The 27,080-nt window shown below is 43.3% G+C and overlaps 3 protein-coding genes across 3 annotated transcripts in view; 1 reads left to right on the top strand and 2 right to left on the bottom strand.

The window, feature by feature from the left end:
• Window positions 1–1,532: 1,532 nt before the first annotated feature.
• psmd11b (proteasome 26S subunit, non-ATPase 11b) lies at window positions 1,533–11,353 on the bottom strand (the record flags this gene model as incomplete). The annotated part of the gene is made up of 13 exons (XM_079214559.1): window positions 1,533–2,747; window positions 2,826–2,968; window positions 3,439–3,490; window positions 3,583–3,618; window positions 5,344–5,469; window positions 5,669–5,727; window positions 6,041–6,105; window positions 6,225–6,369; window positions 7,165–7,359; window positions 7,616–7,673; window positions 9,510–9,706; window positions 9,820–9,921; window positions 11,263–11,353. The coding sequence occupies 12 exons, from the start codon at window positions 11,351–11,353 to the stop codon at window positions 2,826–2,828; spliced, it is 1,269 nt and encodes a 422-aa protein (XP_079070685.1). The 3' UTR covers window positions 1,533–2,747.
• A 2,613-nt stretch (window positions 11,354–13,966) lies between these two features.
• Window positions 13,967–16,596, top strand: cdk5r1b (cyclin dependent kinase 5, regulatory subunit 1b (p35); the record flags this gene model as incomplete). Its single annotated transcript, XM_079213953.1, has 2 exons — window positions 13,967–14,880; window positions 16,539–16,596. 2 exons carry the CDS (start codon window positions 13,967–13,969, stop codon window positions 16,594–16,596), a joined length of 972 nt encoding a protein of 323 aa, XP_079070079.1.
• Window positions 16,597–24,588: 7,992 nt separating this feature from the next.
• Window positions 24,589–27,080, bottom strand: part of myo1d (myosin 1D) — a gene marked incomplete at both ends in the record, with an annotated part of 79,733 nt that continues 77,241 nt past the window's right edge. The window contains one exon of the mRNA XM_079214093.1: window positions 24,589–24,745. Coding sequence (XP_079070219.1) covers window positions 24,589–24,745 — 157 coding nt within the window. The remainder of the gene's footprint in view (window positions 24,746–27,080) is intronic.

Below are 27,080 nucleotides of genomic sequence, written 5' to 3'. Positions count from 1 at the left end.
ACTTTTTATCTCATAATAATGACTTTTTATCTCATAATTTCGACGTTCTATCTCATAATTATGACTTTTTATCTCATTATGACTTTTTATCTCATAATAATGATTTTTTATCTCATTATTATGACTTTTTATCTCATTATTATGACTTTTTATCTCATAATAATGACCTTTTTATCTCATTATTATGACTTTTTATCTCATAATGACTTTTTATCTCATAATTTCGACGTTCTATCTCATAATTATGACTTTCTATCTCATTATTATGACTTTTTATCTCATAATAATGACTTTTTATCTCATAATTTCGACTTTATTATCTCATAATTATGAGATTTTTTTTTTCATCTCTTTTTTTTTGTGTGGCAAAATTACCTGTAAGAACTGACTTCAAAATAAAAGCAAACTTCCGGTGAACGTGATAGGATACCTCTTCCAATGATAATAGGACAATCTGATATTGAATTTCAAAATAAGAGCTCTAGAAAATCCCATTCATTCATTTCAGATTAGGTTTTTAAAGAAAATGGGCCATAGTTACGAAGTTATTTCACTTAGTAGACAACTTGTCACCAAGTTATTCTGATGTTGAATCTCAAATTTGAAGCCCTTCAAAAACTCCTTCATGAGCTAACTTCAAATCAGTCATGAGCCAGTTTATGATTGCCAGTCCGAGCTGTGGAGACATTGGTACAGCTCTCTCTTTTTAAGGCATTGGTAGGTCTATGTATATTTTAATTGTGCTTTTGGATGTGTTTTATTCTATTTAATGTTTTGTATTATCTGGAAAAGTAGACTCTGTTTAAGTTCATTCGGTTTAAGTTATCTAAAATAAGACATTTGTACATCTAAATCTGCTTGGGAATTATTGAGAGATTTAAGTGATGTACCGGTAGTTTTTAATCCATATCTACATAACTGTCCTTTGCATTGGTTGTGTCTTAATATAATATAAAAATATATAATGATGCAATGGAGGTCTTGGTCCTGGCACCCAAGCTTCAAATGTGAACGAGACAGGAAACTAAATCAATAACACTAAAAACATTACAATTAGAAATATAACATGCAAATATATGTACTGTATGTGTGTTTTTGTATTTAACAAAAACAAGCAAATATGTTGCTGGTTAGTAAAGACTGCAGTGTGTGGATGACTGAGACATGCGTTAACATTTCTAAAATGTAACGTGGATAATTGGAAAAGAAATGTAGTAATTAGAAAGATGATTTAAAATCTTTATTTGGGATGCTACAAGGGCGCAAGATGTACCTTTGGAAGCAAAAACTGAACATGAACTCTTATTTGAGGCGTCAGTGTGCGGTTTTTACGAGACTTAGAAGGAAAGTTAGAAAGAAATCCTTCACTTTGTGGTGGAACATTTAATCTGCTAAATGGGAATAGGGTTTTTAGAACTAAGCCTGTTGATGTGGTTCATAAATGTTCTTATATCTCTTAAAAAATAAAAAAACATGTGTTTTGGCGTCATCATGCGGTTTATGTACAAATAAAAAATAAGACGAATGAAATCTGTCTGTTTAACCGATTTAATGCCCTTTGATGAGTGGCTTTTTCAAATTAGTGACAAATATATAGCAGCAGGAGGAAGAAGAGACTCTCGGGGGAATTCTGTATTTCATAGTCCCAAAAAACAAAAACGGGTCCTGCTGTAGAAACCTTCCCTCTGAAATTCACGCTGTTCAACAAGTTATCCAAATTACCACCAGCAATTCATTATTTTTCTTCCCTTTTGCAAGAGACAAGACAAAAATCCTTAAAATACAAAATATTTATTTTGAAAATGTCTTTATAAGAGAAAAAACAAAAAACAAACAAAAGTAAAACCAAATCAAAACCATACAAATTGTTTGGTCACTAGCATACCACACTAGTGCTAGGAACCAATGATGGAGAACCGCTCAGTCGGACGCTCAGAGGCAGTGAACGCATCTCTGCCTCGGCTCTCCCGAAGCGCCCGAAAAAGTGGCACTCAAGGTGAAATGGCATCCGGTCTGTTTTGTTAGTTTAGACGTACATAACCAGGGCGGGCGGACAATGTGGAAACCATCCGATTCTCCCTCTGCTTTTTTTTTTTTTTTAAACACAAACCAAAAAAAAACAAATAAAGTGAGTTAATACATATCTGAAATACAGTGGGGACTTAACTGTTGGCATTGATATGATGAGGGGAAAAAAGAAATAAGAGTTAGGAGGAGGGAGGGGAGCTCTTCCGACTAAAAATTCAGTATCACAAGGAGTTTCCCAACCTTCCAAAAAAAAAACGGAGGTGCTTCTGAAGGATGTGGATGAAGAGGAGGAAAGGCTCGTTTCTGCGCACGCGCTTGGCAGCAGAGTCCGAGGCCACAGAGGTCACCGTTGAGGTCGCAGTGAAGTCGGCTCGGCGAGCCCGACCGTATAGCGGATATAAACATATATGTATTCTTAAACCTTTTATTTATTTGTATTTCATGGTGGTTGTACAATATTCCCTGATGGCCCTGATTTGGCCGCTGAGTGTTATACAGAATCCTGAAGAGATATCAAAATCAAAAAAGGAGGCGGCGGGGGAAAAAAAAAAAAAAACAAGCAAGAGAAGTGATGAAATTGTCCATGGAGGGAGAGGAGGAGGATGATGATGATGACGACGGGGGGGATCCTGTTCGTTGCTCTCCCTCGTCCCCTTCTTAAAATGTGACACGCTCGTCAAACCCACACAGATCCTCCATCGCACGGCCATCGGTCGGCTCTGAGGGCGGAAGACAGTTTAGTGGAGACTGAAGACAGAAAACGCCTTTTCTCTTCATTAAATGTATTTTTCGTTTACCTATGTGAGCTTCTTGGCTTTGTTGTAAAGTGAATCCACGACTTTGCTCATGTTCTGAATCGTTTCCAAGGCCGCTCCGTACGTTTTGTCCACCGGCGGCTGGTCGAATATGATCAAGACACCCTCGCCCTGGTCGAGGATTCCTGCACGACAAAGTGTCACAGCAACGTGTCACGACTCCATCGGCCCGCCAAGTCACACGTTCAAGCTTTTTATTTTGCCATTTGTGCCTAGACACAATTTTTTGTGCAGGGCTCTCTGAGTCAGTTTTGAAAATAAAAACACACTATAATAACAAAGAGAAAAAAATATGAAAACACTATATACACACATATTAAAACACTATACATACGGTATATGTGCAAGAAAGGTATTAGATGCATTTTTTTAAGTGTTAAATACCAGTAATAAATAGATTAGGTATGACTTGATTTCAAAAAATATATATCACATATTGCACAGGATAAGTGAGGTAGTGTTTGGTTATTTTAAGCCTATTTCAACAGTTTTGTTTTGCCATCAGTCGGACTGTGGCAGGGAGAAGCTGTGGTAAAAACATGTTCTTTGGGTATCTGGCGTTTCTATAAAAAAAGGATCGGACAATTCCAGTTACCGTGAAACTTTTCGTCCAGAATCATCTGTGATAATTTCCTCTCAACGTCCCCCTGTAAAAGAAATAATGTTAATTAAAACAAACACATTTTAAAGAGATAAAAATGATGATTTAAAAGAGTTGGTGAACTGCAAATACACATACCGTTGACAGTTTGATTATACCCGATATGTGTTCTATCTGAAAACAGGAGAGAAAGATTCAATATTCACTCGTTTCTTTACTAAAATCATTTGAAAAATTATATTACGCCACTTAGTGACATTTTATTCTCAGTCACAATGAAGCGGTATTCATGATTATGCCGTGTTCACACCGGACGTGGCGCGACCAGATTACATGTAAAGTCAATCCACAGACGCGCCGCCCCGCGAATAGGCGTTTTTTTCGCGGGGCGGCGAGATAGACGCGTTTGAGGCGGCGCGAACAGAACGTTTGACCTGGGGCAAACAAGGTGAAGGACGAGTTGAATTCTCCCAACTCTGGCGGAGAAATCGCGTGACGCAAAGTTGCATCAGCCAATCAGCGTAGAGAATCAGCGTTGAGAAGCTCCGCCCGTCATCACCGCCGTTGCTGAATCAAACTGCTGCTGCTCCACCTGAACCAGCGCTGAGAGCGGCTTCATTGAGACGCTGTTGTGGGACTACGGATAATATTATGAACCCAGACACCATGGAGTTTGATGTTCCGACATATGTGGAACTAACACAAAAAGTATAAAGCAGAACTGGTGGTTATTTCCATGGTGGATGGCATAATCGGTATCGTTTTACGGAGATACGCGAGTTCCTGGAGGAGTCCGTGAAATTCTACGGATGATGTTATGAACCCAAACATGAGGGCGTTTCACGTTCCGACATGTTTGGGCCTTCCACAACAAGCATAAAGCAGAACTAGTGGTTATTTATTCCATGGTCGATAGAGGAAATGAAAGTCCTAAGCCACGCCCCCTTCGCGACGCGATCTTTTGCGTCTGGTGTGAACACCTTCGTTTCACTCACGCGAGTAAACTGTCCGGTGTGAACACGGCATTACAGGGTTCCTACACATTTTGACCAATGGATTTCCATGACCAAACATTTTGTGAAATCTCGGTGTAAACCTTAAATGACACAAATGAATGAGACACAATAGATTGATTAAAAGAATAAACATTTATATAGATGCCTGCCATGTATGCCTGCTTATATTTTGAGCGTCTTTCTTTTAAAAGCATATTCATTATTTCAAACTCAGCGTAAATGAACGGCATGAACACATGAATATAACACATTTACATGACTTTTCCAAAACTTTTGGGATTTTATTTTTTTTCAAGAACTTTTCCAGGCCTGGAAATAACCATTTTAAATTTACATGACCTTTCCAGGTTTTCCATGACCGTAAGAACCCTGTGATTACTGATAGATTTATTCATTATTGGGAGATAACAATGCCGGTGTGTCCAGGGTTTTCATACTGTAATCGTTCATCAGTAGTAGTTTCACATCCTATTGGTTAATATTAAGGTTTCGGTCATGACCCCAAGAGTCCTTTTTTTAAGTCTACATGTGGCGACCAAATTATTTACATACAGGTCAAACAAACTGATTTGATGTCGATCCGATTTACCCACAAAGAGAAGCAAGCGTCCAGTAGCAGCAGCAGCAGGGAGCTAGCAGCAGCGCTAGCTAGCTTGCGCTGCTGCCAGCTTGCTACAGCGGGGACACCCACCGGAGGTAGAAGCGGCTTGTACCCCGACTTTTACCGTACCTACCAAATTTAATACAGCTAGATGAAACGCAGCATCGGAGCTACTCCAAAGAGGGCGCTATCGAGCCAATTTGTTACGCCGCAGCTCGACATCCCGATCAGGTTGCAAGTCGACCAGCATCCCGAGCGCCCCGCGCGAGAATAACTCCGTACCTGTACTCTGGAAAACGGCTCGATGACTCGGATGAGGTTTTGCTCCAGCAGGTTGTCGTACAGCATGTCCAGGTGAGTGGTGATGATGGGGTCGTCCTTCAGCTCCGCTCTGTACTCCGTGAGCGCCTGGGAGACGCACAACAGTCAGCCATTTTGTGTGGAGACTTACTCCGAAAACATAATTGAAATGCATTTCATACACATGTTGAGCAACACTTGGAAGGAAGGTTTTTGGCGCATCATGAGCAGGTGTAATCATCTAAACTAAAAAGTCGAGGAGCAAAAGTCTGCATGTTAATCCTTTAAAAACACAATTGATTCTTACCTTTTCAAAGTCTGCTAATGATCTGTTCTTGCAGGCTTGGGCGACACATTTCATTGCATCTGTCTGGATGGACGACAACAAATACAAATAAATAGTGAATGTCATTCTAGAGAAACCAGCTAAATAGTCAGAAATAGCCAGTAAAACTAAGTACCGTTGCCTACTGTACAAAATACAACAAAAATGTAATTTTGTTTATGTTGACAAGAGGCAGAAAGTAGTTTAGAGGGGCTTCTACTTAATTTAGCTCAAATACTATGCATCATCATATGCGATTCATCCTTAATCCTACTTTCTGTGCAACTGTGTATAGAAAAAACACTTGGGTTTAAGCTGATGACATCACTGCTTCGAGAGGAACGTGATTGGTACTCGCCTCTCGGCCGGTATGTCGCAGACCCAGCTTCCCACTGATCAGGCCTTGAACCTCCTCTGGTCTGAAACAGTCAGGCAACAGAAACATTAGTAATAAATATGGTAAATAAAAGGTGCCGCGTTGGTGTGAAAGTGACGGAGGTTCAAACGGTAAAGTTTATTAGTTTAGAGCACGACTCACGAGTTGAGGACGATCTTGCACAGCAGCATGTATTTGAGTGACGTGACGGCTCGGGGGTGGTCGATGGAGTCGTAGCCCTCGAAGGCCTCGAAGAAGTAGGAGTAGGCTGTCTTCCAGTCCTTCTCCTCTGCCGCGTGGATGATCCCTGCAGGAGGAGGGAGGCAGTGTGACGGTTTATCATCGGCGGTTTCACTGGGCGTCGTCTTTACGAGGACCACGTAACCGAAAGGTTGTCAGAAGAATTAGCCAGAAGCCGTGAATAACCACGATACCATCATCATCATCGTCGCCACAGGTCTCGTGACGAGCTGAGTCACAGCAGAACACGCCACATGCCTTGAGTTGCATCTTGGACGGAGTTGTGTCTTATTAACGATAATATATAAACCCATCTTAGTACTTTGTGCACGCGTCATACCTCCTCTCCCTTTTCCTCAGAGCTCATCAACTACCAACAACAGAGGAGACAGTTTGTCTTCTACCGTCAACCGTTCCTGCTCCTGTGGATAATAACGGCAAAGAACTCACGTCGCTGCTCTTTGGTAACTGGTGATCGTCATCGTCACCGGGGGAAAAACAAAAGCACTATCCTCTTCCTGTTTTGATTGCGCGATGATCGACACATTTCCTTTGTGCGTCCGTAAAATCGAGCCTTTATCTTCCCGTGAGATTGAACATTTACTTCATCGTTAAAAGAAATAACTTGTCTATTGCCACTTGAATTACAATAAACCACCGTGACATTGATTTCAACAATTTGAATCACCGATATATACACACACTTTTTTTTTTAAATGGCTCAAAGGGTGGATTGAAGAGTATTAACTAGTTTACTCCTAGTGGTAGCTTCGCAAATACTAGTAGTTTGTTTACCACATTTAAAGCAGTCGAATAGCAATTGTGTTGTATCTCAAAGTGTTTAAATGTTCTAAACTCTGACCTGACTGCATGTCCAGGGCCGCCTGGAGCTTGGGAGGACAGTAGATGGCGTTGGCGGTGGTCCTGGCTGAGGTGAGGGCCGCGCGGGCCTTGGGCAGGTTACTGAGAGCGTGGTACGTCTTACTCTCAAGCAGCTGAACCTCGACCAGAAGAGCTTTGTCGTCCATCTTTTTCAGCTCCATGAGCAACTGGGTGCCTGAAGGAAAGGGAAGGAACGAGAGTCGATGTCACGCACTTTAACTTTATACAACTCTAAACAGCTTGGGGGGGAAATGTGCAGTTGTAGTCCTGATTTGTGCTTTTTTTCTTCTTTTTTTCTTCTCATCATTAGTAAAACACATCCAACTGCATTGCAAAGCTTTGTTTATAAGCCACCTGCCTTTTCGTCAAGGCTCTGAAGCAGAAGCTGCCGTTTACCAAAAGGTGCGAATCTTTTGCCTCCAAACACTCACCAAGCGCCAAGGCCTCCGGGTATCTTTTGGTGTCAAAATAGAGCGAGATCAGTCGCGCCTGAAAGGAGAGAGAATGCTATTAAGACAAGCAGAGAGCAGCTGAGCAAATCTGAACAGGTTTCATGGCACTGAACGACAAAAAACTAAAAGACAAGAACTGTAACTTTGACCCTCAGCTTGAAAGCCCCACATGTGACATTACATTTCTATTATTGCTCTATTATTGCTGCACGCTCCAGGCCTGGAGGGTGCAGCCTGATGAGAAACACATTTACAACATGTTCCTCCTTTTCCCATTTATACTACACCCACACGTCAATATTTTTCTTCTTAAAACTAATTATTAAATGATGACATTTAATTGCGTTGTGGACGACGAACTGAAAACAGGAATCTCATAGAAAGGAAGAGATGTTTTGTTCCAGTTATAGCTTCTAACTTTCATCTTCAGACCCCGGGTCAGAGAAGCAAACATTTAAAAAACCTGCTGTTTGGACCCGATGCTTGGTTTTATCACGCTTTACACACACAGAAAAATAAACATATCACTGACATTTTGTCCCACATGATGCAACAGACACGTCTCAGCTAGCTATAAGAGTCACTCCTTATGAAACAACGCATCGCTAACAGCAAGGCGTGGAAACGCCGCTCACGCGCGTCTTGGAAGAACAAGATAAATGACAGACTCGTCCTACATTTTTCCGAGAATTGCTTCTTATGGAAAGTGCCAGAGGGAGAAAGCGAACCAACTGTTGAGCACCGACACAAACAAGTGATCATCCTTTGACTTGAAACGCAGCGTTCTGAAGCTGCATACTTGTTAGCCAGCTTGGAAGAAAAACATGTCTGCTAAAAAGGTGCAAAAATAGTCTGAGAAGAAACTTTAGGCGTCAAGTTTTTCCAAAGCATCGGTGGTGAACATCAGGTTTATGAATCACCCTCCGAAAGATTAACGCTTCATTACATATCTCAACATGATATCATGTCTACAGACACATTCCCAACAGTTGTTCTCCTCAGAACCGTGTTTTAAGGTCCTCTCTCTCAGCCTGAGCTCAAAGTCTCCTGTGATACTTTTTGTTTTACTCCGATCACATTACTCATGATGCGTGTCCTAAGGCAACACGTGTCTGAGGAGCGTCCCTCTTCTCAGCTTTCAATCATTTGTACATGCCACAGTCTCCTTCTATACTTTATACATAGAACCGTTATAGAATCGTGTTGTTCCTGGATGTAGGAATTCGGCCAAAAGCTCAAGATATTCCTGGCTGTGAGAGTGTGAACCTGCTGCTGGCAGTCCAATTTTGGCTGCTATAAGCAGGGTGACATCATCATAGGTGGCAGTGTGTAGTTGCTATACAATCATCTCTCATTTTTACCTTCTTCTGGCAAGTTGACAACTTTGCGTCATCACATTTATCAAGTTTCGCGTCTTTATTTGGATTTAATCTGAAGTAAAGCCACAGGAGTCAGGACACGGTACATTTGATCCCTCCCACAGCTGCTATTTATGTTTAGAAAAATCCCTTTTTGTTTTTTATCATAAATGGTGTTGCGTGTCAACGCTAACTAGGGTCGGGTGAGAGGGGGAATAAGAGATGATATCAAACGGTTCTGCCTCATATGTAATCAAGGTGTCAAAATAAACCTCAGACAGCATAATTGCTGCTCTGTAAATTTTCTCACACACTGCTCATTTGCAGCACAGTGATATCCAGCTGTATGCTGCAAGTTTCCTCTAAATTATAGATGGCTTATTCCCAGTTGAAGGGGTGAAGGTGGCCAAAAGGACAAAATGTCCCTGACGGTCAGATTCTAGCAGTGAGGCGTGCCGATATTGCATTGTTTTTTTTACTCGCAGCACCCTCAAGCGCATCCTCGACCCCCATACCTCCAGCGCCTGTCGTAGGAAGGTTCTCTTCTCGGTCTTGGCCCACTCGATGCATTCGAGACACAGCTCGACCTCCTGCCCCGTGGCTGCCTCCATGTCCAGGAAGAGGTCCAGCAGAGAACGGACCAGCCGGGCCGCCTTGGCCTTGCTGATGGAGATCAGAAAAGGCCTCACAAATTTCAGCAGACCCCCTAGTTCTGGAGACGGCAACACAAAAAAGAGAGACGGGGACAAATATGACACAATTAGTCCCATTAGGTTGTTTGTAGACTTTGTCAGAAAGGTAAACAAACAAAGTTTTGACCGCTACCTGCAGCCTGTCCCGTCTTGGCCAGGAGAGACCCCAGCTCCAAGATGCTCTGCTCTTTAACCCGGACGGCTTCCTCATCGTTCTCTTGGACATCTCTCCTCACTGGGAAAAGAAAAGGCGACAAGTTGACGTCATGAAACATATTTACTAATTGTATCCTTGCTGGATGCAATGTGTAAAAGTTAAAACAGTCTGGATGGCAACGTGTGACACACACACACACAAAACTATTTAAGCTTTGGAATTCACAATGTGACTCATTCCTGGTTTACGGTTTTAGATGTCACATCTGTTTTATTTACATCATCTCAGGATTACTCAATACTGGGTCCACGCACCAATCTGACAGCTAACAATTAGATTTATGTAAATATAATTTAATCTACAAGAAAAAGAAAATCACAATGTTCTCTTAGAAAAGCTTTCTATGTCCGACCAACAGTCCACAACTAAAATATATTACATTCACAACTATATTAAGCAGAGAGAAGGAGCAAATAGGCCTTTTGCTCGATTACACGATTATCAAAACTTAAATACTTTCCTGTCAAATTGATAATACATTACTTTAACGTCACCCATCACTAGGGGGCCACGTTTTGACCGGCCATTTATAGCCTCGGGAACATAGTAAACTGACAGCCAGTGGCTGAGGTGACAAGGCACCTTGAGCACAGATGCCTCTGGAATCACAAGCCCTGTTTACAGCGACGCTAACCGGGACATCGTTTCAACATTGACCAATCACACGTCCCATTTATAAACAATAAGTACGAGTTATTACCACTGTGGCTTTTTGACAACAAGCTAAAAAAACAACTTCAACTTAATTACATTAGTCACAAAACATTGTGTTGTTTGTATATATAGTGCGGTTTTCTTATTATTATATTATTTTTGATACATTGTGTATTTTGTTGTTGTTGTATTGCTGACCTGTATGTGTAAATGCTGCTGTAATAAAGTTATTTTGGCCTCTGCATTCAACCCATCCGTAGTCTTTTAGGAGCAGTTGGCTGCTGACCCGGAGGTCCAGTGTCTTGCTCAAGGACACCTCGACATACATAAATGTGAACTATGGGGAGAGCCGGGATCGAACCCACGACCACTTTACTCCCCGGATGAGCCACAGCCGCCCCAAGACGTCGCTCGCGAACACCATTCACGGTCACGCGACAGACACGGAGGTCAAAGACACGACACGAGACCGTGACCACAGTTAATACAAAAAAACTAACATTAAGGATGTCCATTGACGTATTTCACACCGCTGGGCCTACAGTTAGCATCCTAGCTAACAGCTACTAGCAGCTGCCTTTACCCAGTGAGTCAGCACCGGCGGAGAAGCTAACGCCGCCCGCTCACCAACAGCCGATATATCGATAACTCCGGCGGTTGGGTGAATATCGTCCGATATGGAAAACCCCTCCGCCGATCACCTACCTATCGAGTGGAGAATGTCGATCGATGCGTTGCGGTCCGTGCTGATGAGAGACTGGGCTCTCTGAAACTCAACCACTGCTGCGGCCGCCATCTTTCCTTATTCAAATGCTGCTTGAATGAAACATTACGTGCGTTACCTAGCTTGTCGTGACGTCAGCGCGCTACTTGCATGCCGGGATTTTAAAGGGCGTCTGGGAAATGTAGTTATATTGGGGAAACGCTTCTTTACGCAGTGGATTTGTGTGTTTATCATGTGACTACATGCAGTAATGTTGTTATTATGGGATATGAGGACAAACTAAATTCATTTACGTTAATTAATTAGTTAAATGATCTTAATTTTGACCTAACGTTACTGAATCTAGATAATATACTTTGAATGGTGCCTTTAATATTTATTATAATGACAAATCAATATTCTGCATGCAATTAAACTATGCTTATATGAATGAAAACAAGTATTGTGTCTTCAAAGATCCGTCAAAAAAGCAGAATTATGCCTTGGACAACACACACAAAAAGGTAATAGGAATCGTGCATTTAATCGCAGAGGGTTATAAATGTGTTATGTTTTCCCAAAGCCAAAGATGTATGTCGATATTCAACAGTTTTTATGATAATGACACAACTTCCCATTTATTATGTATTATTGGTGGGAAAACATGTAAAAATAAATATCCTCCTATATTGCCTAATTTAAACTGCAGCATCAAAATATATAGGATGGTAGAACTAATACATAGACAATAAATGAAAAACAGCCTTTATATTGTAAAAATAAATATGTCTGTGGTCTTCAAGGGTAATTCCATTCATATTGATAATGGAAAAATATAGCAGCAATATTTGCCCAAATGGCAAAGCCATGTACAGACAATTTCTCTAATGGACTACAGACACAAGGAAAGCCCCCACCAGCGCTTATAATGAATGGTGTTGATTGCATTGGTGCTAACGGAGACACGCAGAGAGTAAACAACATCCCACTGGGTTCATGTGCATGTGCACGCCTGCTGCATGTGTGCCCGTCTAGAGGCGGAGTGGTTTCACCGCGCGCACCGAGCGCAGAGCGGCGCCCCACCACCGCCTTTGCGTCAAACCCTCCTCCACGCAGTCACACAGCACAACATCAGCCCTCAGCATCCGCATCTCTCGCGGCCAGGAGGACCAGCAGCACATCTTCATCCAGGCATCCATTCCACAACTGCCTCCCATCGTCTGCGCACCGCCGACACCGGGCGTGTTCATCCACAACGCTTGCTTCTTTTTTTTAAAATATATTTTTATTAAAGGGTGCCTCAGCTCGGATTATTTTTTTCTTTGTTGCAGTTATTTTTTCCTCGGAGATGGTTTTGTGTTTTTAATCGCGTCCTGTAGGGCCAAAAAAAAAAACACGCACGGGACGCGGAGCATCATCGTTACAGAGCAAACATAATCTCACTGAGCCGGGGGATCTGGTGAGTCTCTTTCAATTTATGGAATATTTTGGTGCTGAAAAGTGCAGGGTCTCAGATTTGCGAATCTCTTATATTTACAAAAACAGATAATGAGGAAAATGTGTCAAAAACGTCTAAATGCACCGATATATAATGAGATATATCAAAGAGGGAACGAGGAGGATTTTCTTTATTTCTAAGCCACCGCCTATCATGGCCATTTCGACGCAGACGCTCCGTCTCGTTTCAGCACCACGGAGAGCACCCGATGTAGCCGACTCTCACGGCGCATCCTTTGGTTTTAGTCTCACTAAAAAAGCTCCGTGTTGTGAAATTCCTCCTCCCGCGATGAATCCGGGTGATAACGGGGTGATGGAATGAGGGATCGAGCCTCCATGGAGCAAAGTCGATCCATCGACGCTCACGCTGGTGCCGCAGCGAGGGGGGGAAACGGTGTCGCGCAGAAATACAAGAAACACACGCGCCTCTGTGATTTATCTTCTTTTAATGGGTGGGGAATTGTTTGACCTTGGAGTCGTGCATTCATCACACCCGACCTTCACCTGTTATTAAGGTGTTTATGTCTTCCATTTTAGCGAGAGGGGTGGCGCGTGCACTCTGATTCGTCGGCCATTGCCCGTGAAATGTGTCTCTCTCGTTACGAAACGGTCCTGAATTCCCCTCATTGAATTAAAACGTGGAGTAACTGCTGTTTCTTTCTGCATTCTCTGTAATCTGGAACGCATTCAACATATTTTAGGACGCTTATTACATTGATCACCTGCAGTAAGAAGGGATCTATACTGTGCATGAATTGGTTTGAAATAGAGGCTGATCCATTTCACTTACTGAGTCAAATCAATAGTGCTAATGAGCCTCAGCTACAGTCAGATACAGCACATGCAGGACATTACAGAGCTGATAACCGTGATATCGTCTGATGTGCTTTTCTTTGTTGCAAACATCCATTAATCTAGAGGTAAGAGATGCTTCACCAGTTATTTTTATTATTCTGATTATTGATCTTTTCTGCTTCCAGCAGTGGCCATCAGGCGACGCAGAAAGAGAGCTGAAATCCAGCAGAGACGGTTTGAGTCGAGGTGATCGTTATCGCCTCGGAGAGCCGCTCACGGGATCGTTTTCTACCCAGGCCCTGCAGCGGCAGCCTGTAGCCCGGGACCCCCAGCCAGACCCCCCCGGATCTCCCCTGGCAGCCCCTCTTCTGACCCAGTGCGGCTAAAGCCCCTGGACGCCTCCCCGCAGCCACCATGGGAACCGTGCTGTCTCTGTCCCCCAGCTACCGGAAGGCGGCCCTCTTCGAAGATGGGCCGGCCACCGTGGGCCACTACACGGCCGTCCAGAACAGCAAGAACGCCAAAGACAAGAACCTGAAGCGCCACTCGCTCATCAACGTGCTCCCGTGGAAGCGGATCGTGGCGGTGTCGGCCAAGAAGAAGAGCTCCAAGAAGGTGCAGCCCAACGCCAACGGGCCGTACCAGAACAATGTCGCCCAGCTGAACAACGAGAACCTGAAGAAGTCGCAGTCGTGCGCCAACCTGTCCACCTTCGCGCAGGAGCAGAGCACCCCGGCGCTCACCAAGGCCTCCAACAACAACCCGGTGTCGTCCGTGAAGAAGGCGCCGCTGACCAACTCCAACGTGGCCCCCGGGACGCCCAAGAGAGTGATCGTGCAGGCCTCCACCAGCGAGCTGCTGCGCTGCCTCGGGGAGTTCCTGTGCCGGCGCTGCTACCGGCTGAAACACCTGTCGCCCACCGACCCGGTGCTGTGGCTGCGCAGCGTGGACCGCTCCCTGCTGCTGCAGGGCTGGCAGGACCAGGGCTTCATCACGCCGGCCAACGTGGTCTTCGTCTACATGCTGTGCCGGGACGTGGTCTCCTCCGAAGTGGCCACGGAGCACGAGCTGCAGGCCGTGCTGCTCACCTGCCTCTACCTGTCCTACTCCTACATGGGCAACGAGATCTCCTACCCGCTCAAGCCCTTCCTGGTGGAGAGCTCCAAGGAGACCTTCTGGGACCGCTGCCTGTCCATCATCAACCTGATGAGTGCCAAGATGCTGCAGATCAACTCCGACCCGCACTACTTCACGCAGGTGTTCGCCGACCTGAAGAACGAGAGCCAGAAGGAGGAGGAGAGGAGCCGCCTGCTCATCGGCCTGGACCGGTGAGGGGATGCTCGGGGGAGGGGAGGGGGAGAGGGAGGGGGGGCAGACTCCAGTCTGGCATTTTGACATGTTTAAAAGATGATCTGAGAGGCTATTTTATTCATTATTGTCAAAACTGAAGTGGGACGAGGCCAATTAGGACGTGTTTGACATATTTATAACAACTTCGTATTGGAGGGAGACTGAATCCAGAGGGAGGGGGGAGGTGGTTTTCACAGACTAAAGATGTTTAAGTTTGATGGATAACATAGGGTTTAAAAAAGAAAGAGCACTATTTTGTGCATCTTGAAGACGTGTGATATCATCAAGGCCAAATTCTATTTTCAAACGAGCAAAAGGATGGATTTTCTGCAAACCTGAGAATGTCATTTTTTTCTTTCTTCTGGGACAATGATATAGAAACAAAAAAAAATGCCAGACTTGGACGAATCCTTTACTAATTTACAGATATATATCTATATGAAAAACTGAAAATCGTAAAAAAAACAACTAAAAAACTCCCCAATTCAGACACAATGACAGACACTAGCAGAGGAACATCTACAGCAATGAATGTGGAGCGGACTGAGGCTGCGGCAGCCGGCAGTGACCTTCTGACCTTCTGACTGCTTGTCCATGTGACGTGGGCGCCTGTGTGCTGCAGGAGGCCGACCGGCTTCCTTCAGGCATCACAGGTGAACCCCTCCCTCCCTCCTCCTCCCTCCTCCTGGCTCTTTGCAAACGCCACGTCCTCTCCGTTAACGGGGACACCGCTGGACGTTTTTTTTTATTTATGTTCTGCTGCAATGCATATCTGAAAGAACAGCAGGGGGCCATCGACGCTGGATCCATATTTTCGTGGGTTTTCTGTTTGTGGCTCCACAACGGGGACGAGAGGCAAAACACTGCATTGTGGGACGTACAACCAGAGGACGGCTGTGTGTGTGTGTGTGTGTGTGTTCAGAAAGACCTACTTATTTTCATCTAGATGAAAAAAATACAACAACAAGTTAATGGATGTTTTACTCCACCAGAGGCTCGCACCGACGGCGGCTTATTTATTGCTTTTCTGGAACAAGTTTTCTTTGATTTCTTTTTTTTTTTACTTAGAAATGTAAAGTTTTTGCACGTGTGCCATGCAATTTTACAGCGTTTTCCGAGGAAGGAAAGGAACAACTGTTACTTCTCTTCTTTTTACTTGATTTGTAAACCAACTGCATCTGCATTAGAGAATGCTGTGAACAAAGTGACACTAGTTTATTTAGCTCTGCTTGCTAAAATAGGCTATTTGTTTACCAGGGAAATTCCTTTTTGTACTTTTGTCGATTTTTTGGGGAATGACATTTGATTTTGTGCTTATGATTCAGCATAGATAATGTTTAAAACAGTGCCATATCGTTGATGGAAAAAATCCCACAGGTCTGAGAACACTCTGTACTGTTTGTCCAGCTGTTGAATGATGGGATGGATTTTCATCTTCTACTAACTAACTTACTGACACCTAATTTATTGCCATTTATGTATTTATTTAGGCACATTTAATGTAAATGAAAGGAGAGACTTTTAAAGGAAGGCTTCTACTGGGGCAGGTGTGCTTATCTTTGGTGGGAATGAAGATTGATCTGGTTTATGCAAATGAATGTTGCAGGGATTTATCGATGAATACCTAATTTAAAAAAAAAGAACCTATGTTAAATCTGACCATCGCCAAAGTCACGTCATCAAGGACACCTTGACAGAACACATCATGGAGCTTACTCTTACGAAAACGCCCTCAAAAGACATCACGAAGGAGCCGACCCACATATCAGACAGAGAAGGATTATTCCAATGCTCAATGAGCCGCTGCAGTGTGCAGAGGCAACCGAGGCAGAACGCATGCGGAACAGGAGGATAGTTTCTATCGACAGCATTTCCATCCAGAAATGTTTGAGAAATGATTTTACTGGTTTTACCATCTCATTTTAATACAGAGTGCTGCAGGAATGAGTCCCTAAAAACCCTGAAATGAGTCAGCATTTTTGCACTCAATGTGTTTTTTTAATGTGTTTTTAGTTACCGTAAAAGTTGGGTTACAAGCCGCTACCTTCGGTGGGTGTACCCGCTAGTTCCCCGCTGTAGCCAGCTAGCGCTGCTGCTAGTTCCCCGCTAGCTCTCCGCTAGTTCCCCGACAACCACCGAAGGTAGCGGGACCACCCCCGGCTCGACGCCCGACTCGGGCAGAGAGGATGTGGGTAGTAGCAACAGTAGCGGGGAGCTAGCAGCAGTGCTAGCTTGCTACAGTGGGGACAACCACCAAAGGTAGTAGCGGCTTGTAACCAGGCTTTTACGGTAGATGTCTGAAATGAGGTCTGTAGTTAACACAAGCTGAAGAGATTATAACGTTTGGCTCTACGACATAAAACTGTCGGTAAATATCACGCCCATGAAATGTGAAGTTGTACGTGTCTTAAAATAGGTGGTCGCTCACCATAGACTGTTTAATGAGAAGTGGACACTGCGGTTTGGAAGCCATTTTGTTTTTTTGCAACCAGTGAATGGAAGTGACCATATTTAGACTGTGAAGGAGTGAAGTAGAGACGTCGTATACGTCTCTGGTAGAGACCTGTCAATCACGAAGTAGCCCCGCCCCTAAAGCATGACTATCATTTACTAAATGAACATCATGCTGTATTGAAGAAGACTTGAAACTAGAAATTGAGATATAAACTCATGTTTACAATGTTTACTGAGGGAATAAATCAAAAGAGAAGTAGAGTCATTTATATAGACTTCTATACAACCAGAGGAGTCGCCCCCTGGTGGTCAGGAGAGATAATGCAGGTTTAAGGCACTACGGCCTTCAGAACCAGAAGTTGCTGTCTAAAGCGTCTATGAGACAAGTAAACGTCATCACTTGAACACTAGTCCCGCCTTCAGCTCAGTGGTGAAGTCATTTGACGACGCCAACGTTTCTTTGACATCTGCTGATTGCATTAACGCTTAAAAAAGTGGTGTTAATTTGTGGAGATTATTTTAAACGTTGCTACAGAGTTTATTTTCTGCGATAGTCAAAACATTTGAAAAATCCCATCGGCTAACTTCCTGGTTGATAATACGTCATCCCTGCAGCACCCTGTAGACAAATAATGCACACACTCTTTCTTTAGCAGTGTTCTGAGAATCTGTCTGAAAAGCATCATGGACCGGTAGCGCCAACAAAAGGCTTCCGTCACGTTTGTTGCTTCTCCGCTGCGGTTTTAGTGTGAATCTGAGAACGCGTGCAGCCTCCTCCGCTGTGGGACTGTGGCTATGTGGATCAGTGAGAGGAAGTTCATTTGGAGTGTTTGTGCTGGCACAATGGGGGGGATTGGGTTTCTGCTCTGGCAGGAGAAATAAAAAGCAGGACATTTGGGATAAAGGGCATCAAGAAGAGACCCTCTTCTTTCTCTCTCTGTCCACTTCCCCCCCTCGATTCACTTGAAATGTGCCATTTGTTTCCCCTCCCCCACTCTGCATCATTGAGTAGTTGTTTGAGAAAATACTTTCAAATGCTTATGAAATATGAAAAAAAAGGACTCAAGTGATAGTTGGAGATTTCTGTCAAATTCTTTTCTGTATCTTGTTCCGTACTTTGTAGATAAAAAAAACGAAAACGAAACAGTGGCTGAGAACTTAAAAAAAGGGAAGCGTTCGATGGCTGCATGTGTGTGTGTGTGTGTGTGTGTGTGTGTGTGTGTGTGTGTGTGTGTGTGTGTGTGTGTGCGCGCGCGTGTGTCTGAGTGTGAGTGTGAGTGAGAGTGAGAGAGAATGAATGACCGCGTTTTATTTGTACAGAAGAATGTGTGACATGTTTTCTTATGGACATGGAGCATACGCCAACCACGCTGGTACCGGACTAAGAGAGAAGGGTGTCAATGCGGTTCAATAAAAACAAAAAATCTTTTTTTGAAAAAGACAAAAAAGCTGTTACTGTAATTGAAACTTTTTTTCAGTTAGTTTCTGCTCATTTTAATTTATTTTTGTACTGTGATGGAAAAATAAAATGCACTGATCGTTCACCGCTTGTCTTTTTGTGCCTCCAGATGTGGACCGCACTCACAGTTTATGACATTTAACTCTAAAACACTATTTAAACCTGAGGAACATCAATAGTTACACACATTCACACCTGGTGGACTTGTGGGTGAAAGGCCTTGCTCAAGGGCATCTCAATCACACTTAATTGTAGGGTTGGTGGTTCGATCCCTACCTCCTCATGACCATAGGTCAAAGTGTCCTTCAGCAACGACCTTGAAATCCACATTGCTCCCAATGTGTGTGTTTAGGGGGGGAAAACGGATGCAATCATGAAACGCAACAAGGGAATTTCATTTAAAATGACCTGGGCTCTGGTTAAAGGGTACACATATATCATTATACATGGTCTTCGATATGCTCTGGGAGGAGATCAATCAAATCAAGTCAAGTTTTATTTATAATGCCCGAAACCACAGTACAGTAGAATAATGCCCTCTACACGTAGAGCCTCAGTTTGATCGGGGAAAAACTAAGAACCCAAGAAAAACACTTCAGGCGAGACACTGCGAGGGTAAACAGGTCAATGTTTCCTTCTTGCAGAAGAGTGGAAATAAAACTTTGAAAATGCACCTTCAGGTGTTTATTTACTTTGTCTACTTGAGTCTGTAGATTTCTCCTAAATTCACCAAAGGTTAGCATTTAAACAATAAAATAATTGTCTTAATGTCAGTAATCAATTGGTTTTAAGTTGCTATCTGTTAGTCATTTATTTGACCCTATTCACTTTTAGTGTCTTCGAAACGTTATGTAAATACGTTTTATTCTTCTCTATATTCTGGAGGTTTTTACAGAGGGGTTTGTTCATTTATAATTTTTACCTGGATTTTCAGCATTTTATTAATAAAAACCTAAAGAAATGTTATTTTTATGCCTGTTGAAAGTATTTTCTGATTTACAAAAAGATATCCCAAATTATCTTTGTTAAAACCCTTTGACTCTTAAATGTCAACAAAATGAAGTCTACTTCCATTCATCTTCTGGAAATGTATATACAGTACATTTGCACAAATTGAATAAGATAATTCAACTTAAAGATTTCAGAAAACCTTTGCAGATATTGCTTACAAATACTTACTTATCCTGGCAGGTAGCTAGATACATAACAAAATAAAACAAAAATTGTGGATAATCACACACACACACACACACACACACACACACACACACACACACACACACACACACACACACACACACACACACACACACGTCAGCTCAGTCTTTGCAAATCACTCTCCATCCATTAACTCCCATTTATTTAACCAGCGGGTCACTCAGTGCGGTCTTACTTAGCCACTGCCCTGCGGGGGAAAAAAACTCCCAGTCATCCCACTCTTCACAGCAGATAGTCATCCATCAACCAGTGGATTATAAAACCCTTGCTGAGGTCGTTGGTGATGGCTCACGCAGTGGGAAGCGGCGTCGTCATGCCGACTGCAGGGGTTTTAGCTGTTTCAACGTCACCCGGTGAAACAACTGTCGGTGGGTGGATCAACGAAGAGCCACATCACAGAGTACGGCCTCGGGAAACACGAGCACGATATACCCAGAATAATGACATCATAGTTTAAATCCGATCACCCACACACGAGCTGAGAAAACGACCAAAAGCAGCAGCTGTTGATGCAAATACATTTATTAATAAAATGATTAATGAAATATGTTTCATTATGGAACATCATGGAATGCACAATCTGCATGTATACAGAATACATTTGCACAAAAAAAAGGTGTTACAACAGTGAAGTTCCCTTTAGACTTAGGTCTGGATATTGCAGGATATTTACTGTATGCAATCACAAATATGCAAAATATAAACGAAATACAAAATTAGGCACATAATGAATTAATGGTGTATACTTACAGATTTGCGCAAAGCCACAGAGTATGGAATAAATTATGCAAAAGAAAATTTGTTACCCTTTGGCTAACATGGACGGGCTTGATAAAAGTGTTGTTGTGAAAACTAGAGGAAAAGAGAAAAGGGAAGAACATAATGGCACAAGTCTTAGTCTTAACATTCCTATTTTACCATCTTTAATGCCCATTTATAAAGGGGTAATTATGGAAAAGCTTGTGATTTTTACACTTGCTGTAAAGCTGATAATCAATATAATTGAAAAGGAATCTTCGCTGACTGGGTTTGAACACCAAACAATTAAAAGTAATGATATGCCATACTCCATCAGCAAAATAACAAGTATTGTGTGTATCAAAGACTGATCTATGTTCTACCTCTGAGCCTCTTGAATGCATACGTGCGTTCACACCAACATGTGTGGCTAATAAAATGACACTTGTCACCCTTAACGGTGGCCATCTTGGCTTTGTGGCGTGAAGTGATGGTTGCAGCAGCGGTTGCAGTTGCGACACTGAAAACCACACAATTCAAATGTTCAATACCTCTTTACGGTTGTCGGATAGAAGACAACATTGTTCATGGGGTTGATTTAGTAAATATATCTTTAATGATGTGGTCCGGAAAAAGATAACGCTGCTCGTCAATAATGCTACCTTAGTAGCTAAGTTGGCGGAGGGACAGTGAGACCCAGCGCTGCTAAATCCCAGTGGAATTAGCCAGCTAGCTAACTAGCCAGCTGCTCCCTAGTTAGCTAGCTGGCTAGTTAATGCCACCGTGCTTTCATATAGGAATTAGCAAGCTAGCTAACTAGACAGCTGTCCCCTAGTTAGCTAGCTGGTTAGAAAAGCTAACTAGGCGACAGCTAGCTAACTAGCCAGCTGTTCGTCAGCTAGCTAACTAGGGGGCAGCTGGCTACTTAGCTAACTAGGGGACAGCTAGCTAACTAGCCAGACTTGTCGTAAATCAGAAGTTAGCCCCCAACAGCAGTCGCTAAGTATTTAGTGTGCACAGCGTACTATATATAACTGTACTAACGTAAGTATCTGACTTGCGACACAGCGTACTGTTGGTTTTGGGCTGTTTATGGGAATTTGTTGACAATACTTAAGATATATAGCCATAGTATTTACATTTTAGGTTAACATGCTCATCTTGTTTTGTTTTCTGTTGCTACGTGAAACTCCTATTGTTCGTCTTGTTGCTGGTGCAGTTTACGGTTGTATTTCCACGCCTCCAAGCAGGAAAATAACAACAACAAAATGGAGAAGAAGAAAAACCTCTACTGCCCCACAGGACGGTGCAGCCAGACGAACCGTGCAAGGAGCAAAGTGATCTGACAAGAGGAAGGAAAGTGGAAAAAGGAGGGAGGGAGGGAGATAAAGCATGGGAGTGGAGAAGATGAGGAGGCCAAGCAAGGTTTTATTCACCCAACCCCCCCCTCTTTTTATTGCCTCAAGAAAAGAAAAGAGAGAAGCGCTGAAGTGAGAAGTGACATGGAGTCCATCCTAATGATGAGCATGAATAGCAGAGAGGAGAGGAGAAGCCCTGTGGGAGATTACCATGCTGAAGATATGGAGAGCTGCAGTGTTATAGCACGCACACACACACACACACACACACACACACACACACACACACACACACACGCACGCCTATGAGCTCCATATAAATCTATTAACGCTACCAATGTCACTTCCTCAACACACACACTATGGATGCACCAGTTTCCCCCCAAACAACTCTTTTCTGCATCAAAGCCGCAGGACAAGGTCAGATAGGTAGAATGGAGATTTGCCTCCCTCAAAAGACAAGGGGGCACTCGCAAAACTAATTGAGATAAACGACTCGTTCAGACGTGCACACGATCAGAGAGCCGGGCTACTGTGGCTAAAGTGATTGCTAACAAGTTTTTTTTCCCTTCCCGTTAAAAAGTCGACAACTAGGCCAGACGCCGAGGGAGCTGCGATTCGTAACCCTGGTCTGTCGTTCCTCAGCCGAGTGCTCTTCAGTCAGTCTTTGCACAGAGACAAGAGATGGGATGCCGCCCTCGTCTCCCCATCCTAAAGATTTGTGACATTTTACGGTCACGCCATCACGTCGAACCCATTATCGAGCAAATTCAAGTCGGAGCAGCAGAGTTGGTTTCAGCGTTAAACAAACAGAAACATCTTTACTTCCAAATTTAAGACGCAATATTTAAGTTGCCTTTCTGGAGCTTTCGGCCACGTCACATGGTATTTATTAGTCGATAAAGTCATTATTTCATAGTCTGTATATAAGAAGTTAATGCAGTCGTCACCCATTGGTTTGTCATTTTAGCCGTCGCCATCTTGTTCTTTTGCAACCAGAGTGGCGCCTACGTTCTGGTAGATACCTGTCAATCACATGGTAGCCCCGCTCTAAAGCAACTGCTGTTTCCAAGGTCAAGAATGAACTTTTAACCTTACTATAACTGGGTTGGTTGTTTGTCTTTAAAAGATGAAATAAACAATATATATTTACGCCACGTGTTCTCAATCTGCAGATGGATATTAATATTAAACACACAGTGTGAAGTCAGAAATCTCCATTTTATGAGCTTCTGTGCTACCGGACATTTTTCTTTTTGCAAACTGATGAAAAAGGAACATATTATTCGGCTATTCACTCGACACAAAGACAGCACAATGAGACGTTCAAGGGGCTGGACTCCACGTGGGATCATACAGTACTGGCCAGCAACACTTTGCTGATAAACTTAAAATATGAGCTCAAAATACCTCTCGTAAAAAAAGAAAAGCTTTGGTTATCGTCTTCATCTTTGCCTTCCGTTATTCAGTTTTAGTCCTCTTGTTATACTAAACGCAGTATAAGTGCCGTCACATGAAGTATATTCCAACCTTTAATATATATAAGCAGTTTGAGTATTATAAAAAGCACACACTTTGCAGTAGAAGAGTATACAAAGCAGGATTTAAATTAATAGATCTTTGCATGTCGCAGGTTGCGATGCTCAGGATATGCTCAACACATCCCACTCTACGTCTTTTGACAACAATGGATTTGGAGTTTGTGCCTCAGACACCGACTGAACCACTGAATCGCGTCGTCGCTGTTCTCGTATGCGATTGTAAACACTGAACACAACTCAAAAGCGGACGCTGCGTTTCCTTTCATTTACCACATAGGAAGGTAAGTCTTCAATTAAAGTCAATAACATTATTATTCCTTAGAATACATTTCACAAAAAGACATTGTTCTTCTATTTTTAGAGCAGATAATCAATAGAGTATCTGAAAAATCAGAGTCATACATACATAAATATCCTCTTACTTCATGTGTCAGGGCTCCTGCACAGGGAGCTGCACGGATGATAAACTCCTGCAAAGCCTTTGGATTTGTTTTTCATATTATGCAACATCAGGGGCATAATCTGCTGTCACCTTGATTACCACATACTGTATATTGCGTATACCTATAAAGTAAATATTGCACAAAGCAAATCATTTGAAACATTGATTAAAAAATAAAAAATAAAAAAAAACTCCACTTCGGTGCATAAAAAAAAAAAAAGAAACCCTGTTTAGCTAACACCGTTTTGCATAATATTGTACACTTCCTGTTTATAGTAGCATTGCATAGAAATATTCAAAACAGGTCAAATTTGGCATGGCTTTGCATTTCTGAGGATTTAATTACCACAATCCTCCTCCAGAGCTGCTATCTAACGCGTCACATCGTCAGCAGATCTGCAAATAAGAAGTGAATCATCATCATCATCATCATCCCGGCCTGTTTTTTCTTCTTCTTCTTCCCTCCTCGGCCCGGTTTAGTTGCCAGGAACCGCCAGGATGTAACCGGACCGGCTCTTGGTGAAGTCGGGCTGCGGCTGGTTGATCTTGGGCTCCACGATGACGGTGCACTTCCTGCCGCTCATGCTGCACTGGATGGGACTCGCGATGTTCACCTGCAGCCTCCTCTTCTCACTGCAGACACGGGGAGCAGAGAGAGGGCGTTACTGGCAGGCGTCAGGCGGCATAATCATAATCACAATAATAATAATAATAAACAGTGTATGTGGAAGCAGCTTGCCTCAGTGGTTTCACATTACATTCAGTCATAGTTTAATGCACAGCAGGAATAAAATATGCAGATACATTAGTGACCCGTGTGTGTGAGCAAAAGTCTAAAAAGGATATTTAGACCATGAATCATTCTTGCTCCCACAAAGCATCATAATCTCACACATTTATCACATGTATCCACTCCCACCCCACACACACACTTACTGACAGACATACAGACACACACAACTGTAAATACTTTCATATGCACAATTGTTTGGGGGCATAAATAAAAACGCTTGAGCACATATAAACGCTTGAGCACACAAAAACACAACTGTACTTTCGAAGGACCCATTGTCTTACGTATACTAATCATGACAATCAGACATAAACTCCTGTTTACAATGTTTACTGAGGGAATAAATCAAGAGAGAAGTAGTCATTTATATAGACTTCTATACAACCAGAGGAGTCGCCCCCTGGTGGTCAAGAGAGAGAATGCAGCTTTAACACACTTTAGCATTGGCTTCACCGCCTGGTTTCAGCACACAAACACACAGAGAAAATGAAGATGAATAAGAGAAGCAATGCAGCAGGAGTGCTGCTGAAGTAATGATCCACATGGCGTTGTCGGGCTGGATCGGCTTTTAGCGCCCGTCACATCTAGTTAGACCCTTTTCTAGGCCGACGGGTGCTTTGCCTCGTTTGCTCTTAAAACAAGATCGATGATGGGAATCAAATAGTGAGGAGAAGAAAAAAAGCAGAAATTGCTGCTTTTGCTCAATCAGAGATTGAGGGAGAGGAACATGTAGCGTGAAGATGGATGTGATAATTGCTCTCTGGTGGAGAGTGTGGATGTAAAGGAGGGGAGGCCGAGTGCTCGTCGTGACACACTTTACTTTCTCACTGACACAGTTACTGATCGCGGCGACGGCTCTCTGTCACCTCGCGAACCTCGCCGCCGCCGACTCAAGTCACAAACAACCGGCTCCCGCTGCCCACGCCGCGCTCCTGTGCAGACGCCTCTCTGCATCTCGGGCTTATGCAGAGAGAGGAGAGGATCTGGGTAGCGCTGATGCTGGTTCCCATGGCAACTCCCCCCCCCCCGCCCCCATCTGTCATGGCTGCCGGCCAGCCAATGGTGCCGTGTGCGTTTGTTGTTGTGATACATCTCTTTCTCCGAGCGTCTCCATCTCAGCGAAGGCGCCAGAGGGGATGCTAAGCTGGGCTCCTTGCGAGGTTAGGCTCACATTCACTGAAGTACACACACACACACACACACACACCTCCCTGATCCACCGGGACCCAAAGTTTGCCTATGAAAAAGAAAATCCAGTCTGGTATTCCGTTTAAAAACCAATAGAACATCTCTGAATATTTTTTTTTTCTCTCCAAAAAACATGATTAGTTGAGTCTGAAGGTCATCGGCTGGCCTTTCCCATCAGGAGCCGGTCAGAGCCAGTCGTCCCGAGGGCAGACTTAGTCCTCCATTGGATGGAAAATCAATTCTCTCCTCCTCCCTATGGGGCCCCTTTGTGTGTCTTTGCCCTTCATGCCATGCGAGTCCAGGCTCACTTGCTCCCAAAAACATCTCCTCTTCACTTGGAGGGATTGAGGATGAGAGGGGAGGAGGCAAGAAATAGCAGTGAGAATAGAAGTTGATGGACAGAAATTATAGAGACTCAAGGATGGCGAATAAAGAGGGTTTGTAGAAAGAAAAACAAACGTATAGGAGCGAGAATATCGAGTAAAAGGCGCTGAAAGGCACCAGAGTGAAGGAAAGAGGAAAATGAAGGCAGCGAGGAGACGAGCCAAAATTTGTTCAGGTGGAGGAGCCAGGATTACCCACTTCTGAGTCATCCCTCTAATAGTGTACCTGGCTCTCCCCCAAGCTCTCTGCTGCTGAATAATATATGGGCTGAAGGTGGAGGAAGAGGAGGAGGAGGGAAGGGGATTTGCCATAAAGACTCAGGACTTTCAGGAGCTGATCCAAGTTGGATCTTTCCTCACTTCCAGCCATGATGACAAGGCCTTTTCAGAAGCTTCACTGACTCTGGTTCTTATTCACCGAGTTGTGACTAAAGCTTGAAGACATCTAAAAATAAAAAAGCACCTGATTTATATTTAAATGCTGTTACGCCCACTGACTTTCCTCCAGGTCAGTTTTTTGGAAGGGGGCAGTCTCTCTGCTGCAGTAACCAGAGGTCGGTTCTCTTTGTTTTCACGATTTCGTGAGAGGAGCCATAAACGAGGC

This window comes from Taurulus bubalis, assembly GCF_910589615.1.
Source record: "Taurulus bubalis genome assembly, chromosome: 2".
NCBI classification, from domain to species: domain Eukaryota; kingdom Metazoa; phylum Chordata; class Actinopteri; order Perciformes; family Cottidae; genus Taurulus; species Taurulus bubalis.
This window is presented reverse-complemented; position numbering and strand designations above follow the sequence as displayed.